Raw genomic sequence first — 20,005 nt, 5'->3', positions numbered from 1 at the left:
GAAAAAATAAAAAGGGCTGGGGATGAAACTCAGTGGTAAAGCACCCCTGGGTTCAATCCTTAGTACAGAAAAGAAAAGAATATAGGAAAAAAATCAGTGTTTGAGACACTTAATCTCAAAAGGAATCTACCCTATAAGAACTGTGAAGGGGATCAATGAACACTACTTGGAGATTAGGGGGAAAAAAAAAAAAAAAAAAGGAGTCTGGGTGTTCAATCCTATTTCAGACAAAGGAACTCCATTATTATATATTTAAATATCTCTGTCAAGATTTCATTTAGATTTTTTATTGGAAAAAAACTGATTTAACTGCAGTCCTTTGAAAATGAGGATACATGCTGGGTGTAATGACACAAGCCTATCAGCCCAGCTACTCAGGAAGCTGAGGCAGGAGGACTGTAAGTTTAAGGTCACTTAGCAAGATACTGCCTCCAAAACAAAAAACCAAAACAAACAAAAACACTTCGTCTCTTCCAAGGAATGGACACTGATTCAGGATGATTAAAGAACGAAAACAAAAACAACACCTTCTTGGTAAAGAACTATTGAAATAAAAAAGAAAAAATTTGGCACTAAAATTTCTGCCCAGGGAAAGCATATGTGACATATGTGCAGGAACTAACACCAGGTTTACAGCACTTGGCTCATTATTACCTCTGACCATAGTAGCTTTCAAAGAATTGTTCCTTCCATGGCTCCACTTTTTTCTCCTTCTCAATCTCTTGTCGAATTCTCACCTGCATCTCAGGTGTAAACTCACCTGAAATGTACCAAAAAAAAAAAAAAAATTACTGAATGGAAAAATGCCCTTTTGCAACTTTTAACTTTTTATAAATCATGAAAAACTCATACAGGAATCAGAATACTATTATGTGAAAGTAACAGAAACTTCCCAAAATACTGCACTATAAAACAGACTTAAATGTCACTAGATGAAATAAAAACATATTTACACACAATTAAGTATACCACTGAGGACCACAGTGCCTTTTCTCTGGGCTTCCCCAGAATCACCGCCCTCTTGCATCAAACATATTCCATACAAATTTCTAATAATTTCTCTGCTCTTGAATTTCTAATTTATTTTCCACCAGAAAAAGAGTGATATGTTAAGTAAATAACATCACTGGGCCTTTTATTATTTTAAAGTTAAGTATCCCTAAGGAAAATTTTATCTTAGGTCTTCCGCCTCTAACAACATAATGAAAAGCTATGACTTGCTTAAAGGCATTTGTGATTCCAATAAAAAGGTAGGAAATTATTCTGGAGTTGTTAGTTTTCTAATTGTTTCAGAAACTAGCAATCTAATGCCCTAGCAACAGAATACTCAACATTCCCAAAACTCAGCTACTCTGAATATGCCTTTTACTTGCATATACTACCAACCACCTCAATCCTTCCCACTCCATCAGCAGAGAACAGTAAATGTGCTTGGTAGGCCATCTTCAACTTATAGCTCAGATAGGTTGCTCCCTTTCATGCTTTAATACCCAGGACCATCAGGGAATAAGAGGTAGAAATGGCAGAATTTGAAGTTTAAGATCTCCTGAGAGTAAGAAGGAAAGGAAAAGTGTTGTTAGATGACCACAGATGTCACAGTCATGAGTAAAGGAATAGAAAAACAGAAATTTGGCTTTCAGAATCTGTTCTAGAACTTTGGGTATTGATTCCACTATGTGTCACAAAATGAGGGATAAAAAGTATTGAAGTCTGTTCATAAATGTACAGTGTTCAAAGTTTTGGATGCTCATAAAATATGATCAAATGACAATAGGCAGTTATTTGCTTGGATTAAAAAAAAGGAATACTGATAATAATTGAGATATCATTGTTGATAGGACCTACTTATCCTTAACTAATTTATTCTTTAAAAAAGGTACTGGTAATTGGCATGTTTTAAAGTGCTTATGTTTTCAATTTCTTCGGAAAAAGGAAATTTGAAGAAAAGAGAAGACTAAAGCAATCAGCAAGAGATTCCTTCTAAAAAAGGATGGGAGGGTTGGGAGTGTCACTTGGTAGTAGAGTGTAAAACCTATGACAATGCATGAGTTCCTGAGTTCAGTCCAGAACACAAGAGCAGGAAAGAGAAGAGAAGAAAAGCTAACAATCAGAATGAACAATACTGGTATCTATTATCTGATCATTTTAACTGGTGGAATGTGACAAAAAGTAAGCAGTGAATAGCATTCCTAATGCTCTCCTTACACATCTATTTACTTTAAAGGTTCTCACATTTGTTTTAAGCTATTCTTTGGCATATGTATAATTTTGTATTCCAGGTATACTGAAGAACAGATGTAATATTTGAAATAAAAATAATACACCCAGTAGTTTTAATTATTGCTGAATATTAGCCTTTTAACAGTAAAACTTTGAACAACAGTAACAACAACCCAAACACTAACCCTCGGGTACTAACCTAGAGTAATTAAAATCAGGGAGGTACATGGACATCAGTGTTTATAAAAACCTCACAGGTATTTTCAGCAGTCAAGGTTAAGAATTTCTAATGCTGACAGATACAGTATGTAGTGCTTACAAACTAAATCAGTAACTTCTTTATACTCTATTATTTGTCCTCAATAAATCTGTTCAATCAGGGTAGAAGCATGGTATACAAGGCAGTAGTGACCACGGTCAGTAATTCTGAGTCATGGTTCATATTTATTAAAATGTTACGATACCACTTAACTGTACACTTCAAATAAGTGAATTTTATAGTATGTACATATATCTCAATAATACATTTTTAATGTTCTGATTCCTTTTAATGTTGGTTTCATTGGGGTTGGTAATAATAAAGGGGTTTTCTCAGTGCTTATTAACTGTGATGCCCAGCACGATAAAATAATTTTATACTTTGCTTATTAGTGAGCTTAAAATCTCAATTCCCAGACACAAATGTAGAATTAATCAGAATCTTTAGGAACAGGGCCTGCAAATCTATTTTTTTAGTTTCTAAGATGACTTTAAATCATTAAAGAAACTATTTGCTAGACTCTATGTGGAGTGTACTTGGTTATAGAGGTGCCAGATAAAAAATTTGGCAATGTGTTTCACACGGTAGCTAATTCTACTGTTTGGAAACTCTATCTTACCTTTCAAAATGGTTGAACACCCGATAACATAGAAAAGCACCAATACGCCATCACTGTTGCAAGTGCACAGATCCTGAGCAACCACAAGAACACTTACCTTCTGACAGTCTTTCCTTCCAGCCTTGGGCAGCTGAAGTAAAGAACTCGTTATTAAGAGCTGAGCCATTCAACTTCATCAAACCATCTGGACCAACCTGGTTCAAAGAATAAGCCAGGGAAAGCTTACAAAGAAAGGGAAATGTTTCCTATGGTATTTGGTTTTCCTTTCATTTCAGAAAAGAATGTATGTTCATTTAATTACACAGAAGCATACCAGCTATCTCCTATCATGCTTATTATGGATGTCTATTTTTTTTTTTTTTTCCTGGTACTTGGGATTGAACTCAGGGGCACTTTATCAGTAAACTATAACACTAGTCCTTTTTTTTAAAGTTTTTACATTGGGTATTGCTAAGTTGCTGAGATTACAGGCATATGCCACTGTGCCGAGTTTTTTTATTCCCTTGGTACCTGGGATTGAACCCAGGAGTGCTCAATCACTAAGTCACAACCCTCGCCCTTTTTTATTTTGATACGGGATCTCACTAAGTTGCTTAGGGCCTTGCTAAGTTGCTGAGGCTGGTCTTGACTTGCAATCCTCCTGCCTCAGTCTTCTGAGTTGGTAGGATTACAGGCATGCACCACCTAGCTGATGTCTATATTTTTAATGTAATATTTTGTTCTTAAAAAATTCCTTTCCAACCAGCTTTGGTGGCACATGGCTATAATCACAGCAACTGGGGAGGCTGATAAAGGAGGATCAAAGGCTCAAGGTCAGTCTCTGCAACTTGGTGAGACGCTTTATTATCTCAGAATAAAATATAAAAAGGGTTGAGCTACTGTCATGTATTAGAACAAATTAGACCAAATACAAAAATTAATTAAAAGGCGGGGGGCTGAGGATGTAGCTCAGTGGTAAAGCCTTGGGGCTAACAACAAAACAAGCTCTTCCCATTTACTTCTGCTCTTTTCCTCCTCTTCTTTTAACTCCATACTTTGATAATTAAAAAAGAAACTTGCTCACAGAGCCACCCATAACTACATACATAATAGTCTTTCTTCTGAGAAGAGTTTATTATTTGTTTTATAGGAGTGGTTCCAAGATATGCACACTGTTCTGCAACTTATTTTTCTCAAGACTAAACCACTAAAGTCTCTTCAATCCAATCCATTTGGCCTAGTTTTTTTTTTTTTTTTTTTTTTTGTTGTGGGGGTACTAGGGATTGAACTCAGGGGCACCCAACTACTGAGCCATATCCCCAGCCCTTTTTTATCTTATATTTAAAGACAGGGCTCATTTAGTTGCTTAGGGCCTCACTAAGTTGCTGAGGCTGGCTTTGAACTCACAATCTTCCTGCTTCAGCCTCCCAAGCTGCTGAGATTACAGGCATGAGCACCATGCCCAGCTCATTTGGCCTAGTTTTACCTTCTCTATAATGGCTACATATTATTTCATTATATGAATATACCTCAATTAATTTGCCAATTTCCAAATAACATATACTTTTTTCCCTACCATTTCCCCATAACCAACAAAGCTGCAATAAGTATTCTGATAGAAATGAATATACTAGTGCTTTTATTTCTGTATGTTCCTAGAACAAAGAATATAAGTGTATGTGTAACTAGATATTGTGAGATTACTTTCCAAAAAGACCCAAACAATTGACATTTGTATCAGTAATACATGAACATACACTTTTCTTTGGCAACAATTTTTTCACGCTACTTAACTTTTGAAATGGTAAAAAAATTCTGTTGACTGCCGTTGTGATTGTGTACCTTATATGGATTACTGAATATTTAGATTTGCAATCTTGTGAAGGGTCAATTCCTACCACTTTCTCATTTTTATATTAAGTTGCTCAGCTTTATCATCAATTTGTGAGAACCTTTTGCATATTATATATAGTAATGATTATAATAACATGTAAAAGCATTTTCCCCCAACTTACTGACTACTGAATTGATTTGTGATTTCCCAAAAGGTTTAAATTTTTTTCTTTTGGACTGAGTACGTAGCTTAGTGGTAGAGCACTTGCCTAGCATGAACAAAGGTCTCGGTTCAATCCTCTATACTGCAAAAAATTTTAAAAATAAAAATTTTTCTGTACATTAGGAATTTGCAATTTCCTATCTTGGTTAAAACCCATAAAATCTGAATGATACAAAGCACAAGATCTGAAAAAAACCTGGATAAAAAAATAAAATTGCCATCCTCTCCAAAATTAGTATTTAAATCTTATCAGAATCCCTAATTAATTGAATGAAATTATCTTAAAGCTCCTATGAGAAAAAAGGCAGAGAGAAAAACGGGGAGGGGGAAATTGCCTTTATAATTATTAAACACACTACACAGTCACTGCATCAAAACTCTATTATTACTGGTATTAGAGTAAACAAAGAAAGGAATGGAAGAGGAAAAAGAACCTATAAGTATATGCTACCTATATATGAACAGAATACAAAAAAAATGTTTTGGATTATACAAATATATAGATAGGTACTGCTGGAACAACTGGCTATGCATCCAGAGGGGAAAAAAGTTGAACCCTAAATTCAGATAATAAAAACAAATAAACAAACAAAAACTAGATGGATTAAAATTCTGAAGAAAATTTGAAAAATGATCTGGGTACCCTAGGAATTGAGAAACTCTTCATAACTCACTTTACTTTCCAAACCTATTTGGCCCATTGCATTTTCCCCCTGGCTCTAAAGCAGAAATTGAAAAAGTTTTTATAAAGGGCAAACCTGCAAATGCATTAGGTTTTATAGGATATATGGTTTCTGGTACAACTACTCAACTCTCCCTAAGACATAAGTGACAATAACTAACAGGAGTGGCTGTAGGCCAAAGAGACAACTGAGAACTGGGTTAAGGGGCAATAGACTTTTTCCTATAATATGTCATCCAACCTCCATTTGAATATTCCGGTGATGAGCAAATTACTCCACGGCCAGTTAATCTACTCCACAGGTTAATTCTCTAACTTTTTAAGTTGTTATTTTAACACCAAATTTGCTTTCAGAAGAAAGTTTTTATCTTCCATATGGTAAACATTCAAATATAAAAGAACATATAATTCAACTCTCTGATGTAAATACTTTTCTAAAGTTCTTTGCTGAATATTCCATACACTAAAGTATGGTTTCCAATTTGTAATCCTAATACCAGAATTCTTTATAAACACTTCAAATTTCATCTTAAAGTGAAGAAGTTAATTTCACTTAATTACAACTGTATACTCTATACATGAGGATAACACTGCTCAGATTACTGTGTGCTCCCACCATAACAATAAATTTAAAAAGACTGGCCAAATAACCTCCTAATTAAGATTACCTTCTGTGGGAAATTTAACTAGAAATCTCCAAGGTTCCTTTTACTAAAATTATACATGGCAACCTTCATCTGAGGGCCGTTAGTCAGACAGAACTCAGGTACTAGAATCAGAATTCCCAAAACAGACCATTAGTTAACTGAACTATTATTCCTGGTCTAATAACCCTGCATTTGAAACAAATGAGGAAAAACTCCCTAAGAGGTTTTTTAAAAACACTGCTGGGTGGGGCACAGTGGTGCACACCTGTAATCCCAGTGACTTGGGAGGCTAAGGTATGAGGATTTAAAAGTTCAAGGTCAACCAGGGCAATTCAGTGAGTCTAGGTCTCAAAATAAAAAATTAAAGGAAGTCAGACTTGGTGGCACACACCTATGGTCCCAGCAACTAGAGAAGCTGAGGCTGGAGGATTCTAAGTTTGAGGCAAAACTCAAGCAACACAGTGAGGTCTGGTCTTAAAATACAAAATAAAAAGGGCTTGGGGCTATACAGTTCAAGGGAAAGTACCCGTAGTTAAATCCCCAGTGTCACAAAAAGAGATTATAAAATGAAATGAAATAAAACAAAAATAAGAAGGGCTGGGGTGGGCTGGGGTTGTAGCTCAGTGGCAGAGCACTTGCCTAGCATGTGTAAGGCACTGGGTTTGATCCTCAGCAAGACCACATAAAAATAAATATTCGCTCCATCTTCAACTACAATAACAATGACAAAAACAACAACAACAACAAAAGAAGGATTGGGGACACAGCTCAGTGTTAGAGCTCACCTGGTTCAAATCCTAGTACTCCTCCTCTCAAATCATTACTTTAAGAGGAGTTATGGGAGAGAAAGCAGTACCTTAGAAGTATATGGTGTATGACACTTGGAAAGTGGTAAATTAATTGAAGGAAGTTCATATGATGAAATAATATGCAGCCATTTGTAAGAAGGTAAAACTAGGCCAAATGGCTTGAAGAGACTACAACGGTATAGTCTGTGGTGAGAAAAATAAGATGCAGAGTCGTGTACATATCTTGTCACTACTGCTGGAAGAATACCTGATTTATTTGAATTCTCTAGATAATTAACTTTGACCTGTCTTGATACATGCTAATTCATAGCACTAAAAAACTGGTATGTTATATAGAAGAATCCAGAATTAGAAAAGTTTTAGTTTTGACTTTATATTAGCTGTAATGATTTGTGTAGCTTACTTACACTCTGTTAATCTCTTTCTAAAAACTAGGGAACAAACTGTTATGGTTTGGATGTGAGGTGTCCCCCAAAAGCTCATGTGTGAGACAATGCAAGGTTTGGAAAGGAAATAATTGGGTTACAGCCTTAACCCAATCCATGAATTAATCCCTTGTGGGATTAAGCGAGTGATAACTGCAGGCAGGTGGGTGTGGCTGGAGGAAGTGGTTCACTAGCTATTTTGTGTTTGGAGAGTGGAGTCTCTCTGCTTCCTGATAATGATGTGAGCTGCTTCCTTCTGCCACTCTGCCAACCATCATGTTCAGCCTCATCTCAAGCCCTGAGGAGACAACCATCTATGGACTAAGACCTCTGGAACCATGAGCCCTTAAATAAACTCTCCCTCCTCTACAATTGTTCTGGTCAGATCCTTTAGTGACAGTGGCCATGTAGCTAACACAATAATTACCTAGTCCTTTACTGTAAACTAAAGGAAACACCTTCCTCTCATCTTGTTTTCATGATGATTTAAAGGAGGAGGAGGAAAACTATCTTATTTAGAAGACAGTTGGAGTTTTGAAGTAGTAAAAAAATATTAAAACTCTCTTAAGTGAAGAAAATCAAATGGTGCCAGGAGGGGTAGCATACGCCTGTAGCCCCAGCAATCTGGGAGGCCGAGGCAAGAGGAACACAAGGCCAGCTGCATTAACTCAGCTAGACCCTGTTAAAAAAAAAAAACAAGACAAAACAAAAAATTAGCATGGAGATGTGCTCAGTGGTCAAGTGTCCCTGGGTTCAATTCCTGATACTTTAAAAAAAGAGAGAGAGAGAGAGAGAGAAAGTAGAAGAAAAAAAATCAAAATGGTTCCCCACAGGGCACGAAACAAAAGATCAGAATAGGATGAAAGCAGAAGTCTCAGACCTTTATCTTATACCTGGATTAAGCTAAATCTACTTGGTCCCTGCCTTAATTCCTTACAATTAAAACCTCTGATATTTCCTTTTGCACTTTTTTTCAAAGTATAACTTACACCGGAGTTTTAATTCTTCATTATGAAAGCAATAAATGTTTCTTTTAAAATAATTTAATAAAATAATAAAAATAATGAACATTCCTAACTCCACCACTATTATTCCATGTCCTTTCAGATATCTGTAAATTATCTGAATTCATGATTTTGGCCTATTGTTGATAGTTCCCACTGCACTGAGGTACTGACCTACATCCTACTGATACTGGGCCAAGATACTTTCTCCTGAACTGGATTCTGTGGATGCCAACATCTTAATAGGAAAACTACTCAAATTTATTCTATAATTTGATATTCTAGTAATAGAGTTCTTACCCCATAATAAGCCTCATAAGGTCCTTCTATTAAGACATATAAATAAAAATATTCTTGCTAAGAACATGATGCATGCCTGTAATTCCAGGGACTCAGAAGGCTGAGGCAGGAGGATCAAAATTTCAAGGCCAGCCTAGTCAACTGAGTGAGAATCTGTCTCAAAACAAATAAAAAGGGCTGGGGATGTAGCTCAGTGATAGTGTTCCTGGGTTTAAATGCCAGTACACATGTATGTATGTGTGTGTGTATATGCAGTGTGTGTATACATGGACATACACAGTACACACACACACACACACACATCTATATATACATACATAAGTGTGTGTGTGTGTGTGTGTGTGTGTGTGTGTGTGTGTGTGAACGTATATGTATTTTATTTACTACAAAGAATACCACCTTTGAAAAAATATTTCTGCAGTACTGGGGATTGGACCCAGGACCTCAAGCATGTTAGGTAAGTGCTCTACCACTTAATACCACTTCTTTACAGGTATAGTAAAAAGACATTTTAAAAACCTTAAGCGCAAAAGGTCGTGAAAGAAATCCTGTAAGGGTTATTAAGCTGCTTATTTTTGAAAGGACGCACCTGTCGATCCACCTCTGGAAGTAGTAAAAGCAGTCGCTGTTGGCAATCTCCAGGAAGGACTGAAAAGGTGTGTTTATTGATGAGTGCTCGCAGATTTGTGTTAACTAGAATGGAGTCCGGTGTTTCAACGTCAATATCAGCACATTTAGTCCTTTTCATTTGCCCTAAAAAAAAGAAAGAGAGAGAACGGAAAAAAATCATTTGGACCACTCTTAGTCATATTCCTACCTAAAATACAGCTTCCTGAACGGTGCAAAAAACTACAGTTAAATATCACACAGTGAAGAAAGTAAAACTTAAAGTTCTAAAGAAATTTCTTGTAAGGCTAACAAAGCAAATTCTATTTGTTTATAGAAGATATAAGAACATAATTTATCTTCTCTGCAAAAGAAAATTATCTCTTCCTCTTTAGAAAAAAAAAAAAAACCCATAAGCTGAGGAAGTTTATGAGATATGATAAATAACAGTAGAGTCTATTTTGACGTATTTATATAAACATAGAGTATATCTTATTCTAATTAGGATCCCAGTCTTGTATTTGTGCATGCTGTGAAGATTCACTTTGGAGTATTGGTATATGTACACAGGAAAGTTATGTCAGAATCATTCCACTGTGCTTACTATTCCTGTCCACTCCCCTTCCCTTCATCCCCCTTTGTCTAATTTGTTGAACTTCTATTTTGCTCCTCCCTTATTGTGTGTTAGCATCCACATATCAGAGAGAACAATCAAACTTTGGTTTTTTGGAACTGGTTAATTTCACTTAGCATAATAGTCTCCAGATCCATCCATTTAATGGTAAAAGTCAAAGTCATTCTTTTTTATGGCTGAGTAATATGTCAAATTATACTCTATTGTCATGTGTAGTTAAAAAGAACAGAAAAAAAAAAAAAACTTGCTAAAAATAAAAAGAAAATGACATATGAAGAATGCCTTAAAAAATAGAAACTTGGACTGGGGCTTTACCTAGCCTTGTCCTGGGTTCAATTCTCAGTACTGACACCCTTTTCCTCTTTCCATGAGAATTATTCTTCACTGATTAAACTTGCATAGTTAAAAATGTGATTGAAAACTTAGCAGATATGTAAAATATCTGTTTGCAAGCAAAAGCTTACAGTTTTTCAAAAAATGGACAGTATACAAAGGACTAATGTGTAAATGAAAAATATATGTAAACAAAATACTAAGTTGGAAAAAAAATTTAGAAACCATGATAAAAGTTTACTATTCTTAATGTAAAAAAACAAATACCACCAAGAGAAAAAAATGGGTAAATTAATAGCAATTAGTTCCTAGTCCCCTGAATAAAAGCAGATACTAAAATTTTAATATTTAAAGAAACACAAGTTAAACAAATGAACAAAAAATATTTTTTAATATATTCAAATGGCAAATACTGCCATACAGTGATGGGAATATGCAGGGAAAAAGTAAACAAAAACATTTTCAAATACTACTGGTGGAGCTAAAATCTGTAATATTATATTGCAGGACAAAATTTAAAAGTATCTAACAAATTTTTAAAGTATATCGGACTCTGGGAACCAGATTTCTTTTTTTTTTTTTTTTTTTTTTTTTTTTGCGGTGCTGGGAATTAAACCCAGGGCCTTGTGCTTATGAGGCAAGCACTCTACCAACTGAGCTATATCCCCAGCCCCAGAATTCTAAAATTTAGAATAACGTGAACAAAGTCATGCTATTCTTGATGTGGTACTCTCTGGTTTCTGGCTGAAGCATAAGAAAAGTTACTTTACAGTAGAGGAGAGTATTTCCCTCAAATTAGGCTCATACGATTCCTACAAATTAAAATCCAAAATCTGGGCATGGTGGCAAATGCCTGTAATCCCAGGGGATCAGAAGGCTGAGGCAGGAGGATCACCAGTTCAAGGCTAGCCTCAGCAAATTACCTAAGCCCTCAGCAACTTAGTGAGATATGTTCCAAGATAAAAAATAAAAAGGGCTGGGGATGTAGCTCAGTGGTAAAGCACCACTGAGTTACATCCCCAGTATAAAATAAATAAATAAATCCAGCACTATATCACAAAAATTACACAACAAATCAGAATTTATATAACTATGACAAAAGTCATTAGAAATCAGAAATAACAATTTAGATCTACAAGTACTGAAGTTATTGGACATGTAGAATACAGAACAGCTATGCCTAAAATGTTTAAATAAATAAAGAATGTAATTATAAAGACAAGCATAACAAGAATGAAGAGACTTTTAAAAAGTGAGACCTTTAGAAATATACAATATAAATGGTGAAATCAGATACTATGAATGGATAAAATAGCAATTTGGGCAATATTAAAAAGGGATTCTTAACCTAGAATATAGAGCCAAAAAATTTATTCAGGATATGAGAAAAATAAAACATTTTGAGAGGCTTAAAAAAAAAAAAAACAAATGAAAGAAGGAGAATGTCTAATATATCTGACTGGAGATCAAGAATTAGAAAATTAACAGAATGGAAAAAATGTGATATTTAAGAACTGACAATTGTACATTTATCAGAACCAATGAAAACCATGGAACTAAAGATCAAGAAGCTTAGCATATTTCAAGTAGAATAAAAAGAAATTCATATTTAGATCGAGCTTAGTAAAAGTGTTTATAAAAGACACAGGAGTCAGGTGCAGTAGTACAGGCTTATAATAACTAGGGAAACTAAGACTGGAAGATCTCAAGTTCAAGGTCAGCCTTGGCAACTTGGAGAAATCCTATCTCAAAATCAGAAATAAAACGAGCTGGGGATGTAGCTCAGTGGTAGAGTGTTTGCAGGTTCAATCCCCATTATGACAAAAAGACAAGGAGGGTCTGGGGTTATAGTTCAGTGGTAGAGTGCTTGCTAGTATGTGCAAGGCCCTGGTTTGATTCACATCACCAGAAGAGTAAGAGGAAGGTAAAGATTTCATAAAGAGCATCAACAAAATGGCAGTAAACTTCTTCCCAACAAAGGAATTAAGAACAAAGTAGATAATATCTATAAAATGCAGAAAGGAAAGAACTAAGAACCTTGGAATGCCCACCAAACTATGGTTCCATTTGAAGAATCATTAACTACAAAAACCATTATAATAAAAATTAAATTTATAAGTAAGTAGATAGGAGGAAAAAAGGTTACAAGAGAATTAAATCAACAATATACAACAAACAAAAAACTCAACTCAATAAAGTATTTTTTTCCTAAAACTTTAAGGAAATTTTTAAAATAAGTATGAAAGAAAACAGGAAAAATGAGAAAAGGACAAAGAATAACAACAACAGCAGCAGCCACAAACTAATAACAATGAAGAAAGAAGTCCGAATATATTAAGAAACACAAGGAAGTTGTGTGTGGTGCATACCTGCAATACCAGTGAATTGGGAGGCTGACTCAGGAGGATAGCAAGTTTGAGGTCAGCCTCAGAAATTTAGTGAGGCCCTAACCAATTTATAATTCCCTGTTTCAAACAATAAAAAGGGTTGGGGATATAGTTCAGTGGTAAAGCAACCCTAGATTCCACCCCCAGTACAAACATAAACAAACAAACAAACTACCAAAGGAAAAGACAGACTGTCACATTCAATTAAAAACAAACACAGAGCTGGGGATGTAGCTCGGTCAGTGGTAGAGCACTTGCCAAGCATGTGTGAGGCACTGGGTTTGATTCTCGGTACCATATATAAATAAATAAAATAAAGATCCACTGACAACTTAAAAAAAAAAAAATTCAGCTAGCAGCATGCTGTTTAAAGAGAAATAAATAAAGCTCAAGCATACAGAAATGAACACAGTATAAACAAAGTAAAGATAAGCCAGGCAAAAAACTAAGGCTGAAGAAGTGTCATACCATTTATTAATACCAAACAAGAGACTTCTGGTAAAAAGCCTTATCAGTAACTGATAAGTTAAATGAATAATGATAAAAAACTGAATCCAACAGAAAGATTTTAAACATGAAAACATCTAATACAAAACAGGGCCAGGCACAGAAGTACACACATATAATCCCAGGTACAAGGGATCAACTTCACAGATAAAGATCAATGGCCTCAGATATGAAAACTTGCTCAATCTACACTATGAAGTTATAGTGTAGGACTCTACGCCCTAACACCGTGGCTTCAGAGTCTCTTGCGCTGTATAACATGGCCTATGATTTCATTTCAGTTAAAAATTCATAACTAAAACAAAACCAAAAATCCTACATACCTGAAAATTAAAAACTTCAAAATGAGTCCTGGGACAAAGAAATTAAAATATATATTTTTTTCACTTTTCAAAATGAATGATAAACAGTACCTGAGAGGTAAAGGTAAATGTTGTTCAAAAAAATTTCAAATACCAAGACACAAAATGAAAAGTACATTCAAATCTGTCTTCCTGCCAAAAAAACATTTTAAATGTGAAGAAATGAAACAACAACATACATATTAATTATATCTACTTAATTTCACTGAATATCTTGAACATTTTTTTTTTTTTTTTTTTTTTTTTTGCAGTGCTGGGATTGAACCCAGGGCTTTGTGCTTCAAGGCAAGCACTCTACCAACTGAGCTATATTCCCAGCCCGAACATCTTTAAAATAATTACCAACAAATCCATTTATCTAACTGATCGATTGATTGGTTGATTGATGGTACTGGGGATTGCAACCAAATGTGCCTTACCACTGAGTCACATCACTCAGCCCTTTTAATTTTATTTTGAGACAGGGCCTGGCTAAGTTGCCTAGGTTGTCTTTGAACTTCTGATTCTCTGGCCTCAACCTCCTGAGAGGCTGGGATTATAGGTGTGTACCACCATGCCCAGTTCAGACTTCCTTTTTAAAAAGCTGTATGTATCACATTCCAAAGTTTGTATTGATTTAACTTATCCCTACTGATGATCATGTCAATGATTACTAGTATCCATTTGTAAAAACAATGTTGCAGGGCTGGAAATGTAGCTCAGTGGTAGAGCACTTGCCTAGTTAAACACCTGGGTTCAATCCCCAGCCACCAACAAAACAAAACAATACAGTACCAGTATAGACTAGAAAGCATCAGCCTACCTTTCCTTTTCCACACTGCAGCTCATGGAATTGGAGGGTCAGCAATTGATCTGAATTTTGTGACTGAGAAGCAGTTGTAAATTATTTCCTAGTACTAATCAAACTGTACCGAGAAAACACTTTTATGTGCCTGAGTGGCAGGCTAGTTCTCATCTTAATTTTGGTAAAGTCAACCTTATTTTGTTTCAGTTTAAGTTGCCTTTATTTATTCTATTACACTTGAAATCTAAGTTGTGTTTCCTCTGAATCTGGGATGTAAAAACATACTATTAAAATAAACTTTACCAATGTTAGCTTAAAAATATTTCATGTAAAATCATCTAATTTTTATCATTTTACATAAAATATATAAGTTTTTCCATGAATTTTGAAAATATTCATTGCGGTTATGTTATAAAAAGTTCTTACAATACTCACTTGCACAAAAGAAAAACACTGATTTACTTCTCAGTCATTAGATCTAACTTAAACTAATTTTTTCCTAGTTTTCCATGAAAGAAATTTTCTCAATTTTGTACCTCCACATTTCTACTGCAATTGAATGAATAAAACTTTGTTCGGCTTGTCATCATATTCTTAAGGCTCAAAACCTGTATTTGACATATTAGCATAATTCCTGTGAGTTTTGTTTGACAAATGAATACTTCTACTCTTAGCAGAACTGATTATCAAATGTTACACTCAGATAGTGATATATAATGGGGGTGGGGGAAGAGTGAGAGAAGAATGGAGAAATGAGAGGGAGTAGGGTATGAAAAATAGTGGAATGAGACAGACATCATTACCCTATGTACATGTATGATTACACGAATGCTATCAGTCTATATCGTGCACAACCATAGAAATGAAATGATGTACCCCATTTGTGTACAATGAATCAAAATGCAGTCTGTAAAAAAATAAATAAATAAATAAAAAGTTACACTCATTTTATATATAGGAAATACTGCCTATAAGAGAAAGTACCAATTAACAATACAACTAGAATCAAGCCCCCCACTCTTTTTAACATTTGTCTGGAAATAGTATTAATTCTATTTTCACACTTAATAGTTTGAATGGATCTGGAATATGTAAATGAACATAGAATAAATTTCCCTCAGAATGTGTAGTGGCGCTGCACTGTTTTTTTGCCCTTTTTTGGTGCTGGGAAGAGAATCCAGGGCCTTATGAGAGCTTATGAGCATGTGCTCTCTACCACCTACACTACTTTTTATCTCCCATGTAGTTACTGAAATGCCTGTAAACCCAATTCTTTTTTAATCCTATGACTTACGGCCAATTTAATGATATGTCATGCATGTCTTTCCATGAAAAGATATATGATATTTAAAAATCATTTTTAAGGGACTGGGGTTGTGGCTCAGTGGTAGAGCATGTGCCTAGCACATGTGAGGCACTGAGCTCATTTCTCAGTACCACATAAAAAAATAAAGATACTGGGTCCATCTACAATGAAAATTATTTTAAAAAATCATTTTAAAATTGACACAAATAGGACATCAAAACTTATTTCATCTAACTAGCCCTAACTTTCTACCTGTTGACTTCTGGTAACCTCCATTCTACTCTCAACTTCTATGGGATGAGCTTTTTAAAGATTCCACATGAATGAGATCATGCAGCATTGTCTTTTTGTGCCTGTCTTATTCTCACTGAAAAGAATGGCTTCCAGTTTCTTCCATGATGTTACAAATGACAATTTCATCCTTTTATGTCTGAATATTCCATTGTGTATATAAATACCACATTTTCATTAACCATTCATCAGTTGATAGACACTTAGGTTGATTCTATTTCTTGGCTATTGTAAATAGTACTATAATAAACATGCAATCTTGATTTTTGAATCTTTGAATGAAAAGCATTTTTGTCTTTCTGGAATTGTCTGATTTTCCTTGATGTTTTCAAATTTCAGAATAATGTATCTTGGTATACTCTTGTTTTGTTTTTATTTTTGGTACTAGGGATTGAATCCAGGGACTCTTTATCACTGAACTATATCTTTAGCCTTTTTATACTTTGAGACAGGATCTCACTAAGTTGTTTAAGGTCTCACTAAATTGCTGAGGCTGGTCTCAAACTTGCAATCCTCCTGCCTCAGTCTCTTGAGTCACTGGGATTATAGGCGTGAGCCCTGCACCCAGTTCTTTTATGTTTCTTTACATCTAATTTCGACTTTCAATCTGGAGTCCTGTGATTTTCAATTCTAAGATGTTCTCATATGTTCTTTCTTCATATTTGGTTCCTTTTCAATTTCTGTTCTTCTTAATAGTTTTACTATTTAGAACAATGGACAACCTGGATTGGTGTTTCAATTTTCTTACCTTTTCTCTATCTCTTTGATTCACCAACTAGGAAAATCACTTCTTAGTATTCGTATTTAACTTGATCTCTCAAATTTCAGTACAATGCCTCAACATCTGTCCTCAGCTATGTATAGTGTCCCTAAAATGTAGTTTCTTGGATCCAATTTCACCTCAAAATAAATATCCTGTCTTCTGCTGAGGTGAAGCATCAAACTGGTTCTTTTAAACCCTTCACCTCAACTTTCTCTTCTATAATACATCATCTCTTCAGTTCTTGTATTTTCATACTCTTATGTTAGTAGGAGTTCCAAGAAAGTGAGAAAAAATGTTCAGTTTGTCTTATTTAATTATAAGTCCTTCTATTTTCCTATCTACAGAAATAACATGTAAGTAATTCAGGACAAAGCAACTTACTGGTAGAAAGAACGAACCACAAAATGACTGATGACAGATTTTTCTCTGAAATAAAGTTTGATAAGGGGAGGACAGGAAGAACATGAAGATATTTAAGAGCACAAAGGTGAACATGGTATTAAAAAAAAAAACACACAGGAAAAAGACATACTACATTACTTCTGTCCTCATTTCTTTTCATTTCTTAGAAGTAATTATGTCAGATTGGGGATGTAGCTCAGTGGTGAAACACATATAGCATGTGCAAGGCCCTGGGTTTGATTCCCAGCACCAGAAAAAAAAAACAAAACAACCAAAAGAGTCATTGTATGAGCAACAAAAATAAATTATGTCTAATCTTTGCTGTATAACGCAAATCATGTACTAAATGTAAGTCGAATGGCTGATGAATTTTGTACCTATAACTGACAAATCATGGCAATGAAAATGAAAATCTTTGTAAACTAACTTACTTGTGTGGAGTCTGTCAGACCTCTGGAAAGACTTCTTTCCCAAGCTTAGTAAGGGACTTTCCACTTTAACTGAGGAAGAAAAGCTGGAGTTTGAGTTCTGGGGGCTGCTTGACTGTCCATCAGATTGCTTTCCTTCCCATATTGCTAGGGAAAACAATAAGAAAGAGTAGTGGCACTGAGATTACAGACAGAAATCAATCAATCATTCAATATGAACTAACGAAGTTATATATGAGAAAATTCTGGCCCTGGCTAGTGTGTTCTGAGACTGAGAACTGAAGTAAAATAATAAAATAAAATCCCTTCCTTCCTCCCAGCACACTTCTTACTTTTGGTGATAAATCTCCTTTCTTTAAAAAAAAAAAAAAGCAAAGTTCTGCAAGACTCAGAATTTTTTGGCAATTTCACACAATCAGCTTATGGCATCAAACTGACTTATGTAAGATAATACAGTCTTTAGGCCAGTACAGTTTAGATTACAAACAAAGTAAGCACAAAATCCAAAAGCCTGTTAACACATCCAACAGAAACTGAATTATATAATAGTATGTATTATAACCTCTTACTTTTAAAGAGGAGAACTGGTAAAGAGCTTACTTTGACCCTCCTGGAAACAGACTTCCAAATATTATTGAGTTAGACAGTGGAAATTCATCATTGATTTCTTTCTTACATCATGCTCATTTATAAACTTTTAAATAACTACACAATAGTTTACAGAAAAATTCCATTTATTTTAAAACGATTTATACTGAAAATTTGGCAACACAGGATTGTATAAATAAATATACAATTCAAAAATAAATGATGCAGTACATAAATTTCTAACACCAACATGAAAATACTGGGAATAAGAAACTTCCATTGAAAAAAAAATGCCCAAACTACCTACCAGGTTTGGCAGTAGCAGGATCACTGGCTGCTTTGACAGACTTGAGAGAAAGATGTTGGTTGGAGGAGAGGGACATGGTTGGCCTGCATTGCTGCTGCTGCTTCTTTTGCTGTTGCTGCTTTAAAGCCTACAAAGAAAAAACTGACTATAATAAATAAATTACTTTTTAGTAATAAAAGTAAATGATTTCTTTTTAAGTTTTAAGAAGCACACAACTCATCATTCCATTTCTTTGAAATCTATCAGAGCAAATAAAAAAATTAGACAAATTAAACGAGGTATCAATGATCCTTAGAGTTGGGAATTTTGCCAGTATTATTCCTTTATATACAAATGTGAGGAACAGTCAATTAATATCTTTTAGAACTTAAAAATTCCCAATAAGTCAAGGATCAAGGACTTAGGAATCTTATAATAAAAGAATGGTATATTTTTTATTATTTCTATAAACAATTCTAAGCCCCGTACCAAGAATAGCCCTATTTGAATCAACACTATGTAGAAATGCAAATATTCAGCTTACTTACATGCTTCAGAGGTACTACATTTGGCAAAAAGGTTGTAAATAACTATTTGAGTTATCTTGGGTAAGAATAATGAGACTTGTCCCTATTTACCAAATTTCAGCAATTTACAATAATGCAGTAAAAAAAGGAAAGGAAAACTAGAAAGTAATAGTTATAAGAATAGTGTGGCTCCTTCTGGCTACTTGAGATTATTTTTATTTCTCTGAGGTTTTTAATTTATAGAATATACTTAATAATACTATTTAGAATGAACAAAACCCAGGAAATTTCCAATTATTATTATTATTTTTATTTTTTTTGCACTGCTGGGGATCAAACCCAGGGCCTTAGACAAGCACTGTACCAACTGAGCTATCTCCCCAAACCCTCCAATTTTTAATCAGGAAAATATGAGACAACTTTTTTATTCAAAGTTAAGAGAGAGAGAGAGAGAGAGAGAGAGAGAGAGAGAGAGAGAGAGAGAGAGTAAGAGAGAGCAAGCGAGAGAGAGAATAAAAAAGCAATTTCCAGGTTTTCCTGAAAATGACTTTGTGTTATGGTTTGAATCTGGAATGTCCCCCTGAAACCTCATGTTTCGAAAGCAGGATCTCAACGCAGCAAGGTTCAGAGACAGGGGTTTCAGGCAATGATTAAGGCTCTAACCTCATCAGTGAAGGATTAATCCACTGATAGCTGACCGGACTAATGGGTGGTAACTGTAAGCAGGTGGGGATATGGCTGGAAGAAGTAGGTCACTGGTCATGTGGCCGTAGACGATACTGGTCTCTAGAAGCTTCCTTC

General features: G+C 34.8%; 1 protein-coding gene across 4 annotated transcripts in view; it reads right to left on the bottom strand.

The window, feature by feature from the left end:
* Positions 1-20,005, bottom strand: part of ASXL2 (ASXL transcriptional regulator 2) — a 136,067-nt gene that overhangs the window by 9,435 nt on the left and 106,627 nt on the right. For all 4 annotated transcript variants that reach the window (XM_079111071.1, XM_079111068.1, XM_079111070.1 and 1 more), the window contains 5 exons: positions 18,699-18,825; positions 17,807-17,950; positions 9,590-9,753; positions 3,196-3,292; positions 655-760 (listed from right to left, as the gene is read on the bottom strand). In XM_079111071.1, the coding sequence (XP_078967197.1) occupies positions 655-760; positions 3,196-3,292; positions 9,590-9,753; positions 17,807-17,950; positions 18,699-18,825 (638 nt within the window). The remainder of the gene's footprint in view (positions 1-654; positions 761-3,195; positions 3,293-9,589; positions 9,754-17,806; positions 17,951-18,698; positions 18,826-20,005) is intronic.

This window comes from Sciurus vulgaris (assembly GCF_902686455.1).
Source record: "Sciurus vulgaris genome assembly, chromosome: 14".
In the NCBI taxonomy this organism is placed as follows: Eukaryota; Metazoa; Chordata; class Mammalia; order Rodentia; family Sciuridae; genus Sciurus; species Sciurus vulgaris.
The sequence above is the reverse complement of the archived record's forward strand: the minus strand, read 5'-3'. Positions and strand labels throughout refer to the sequence as shown.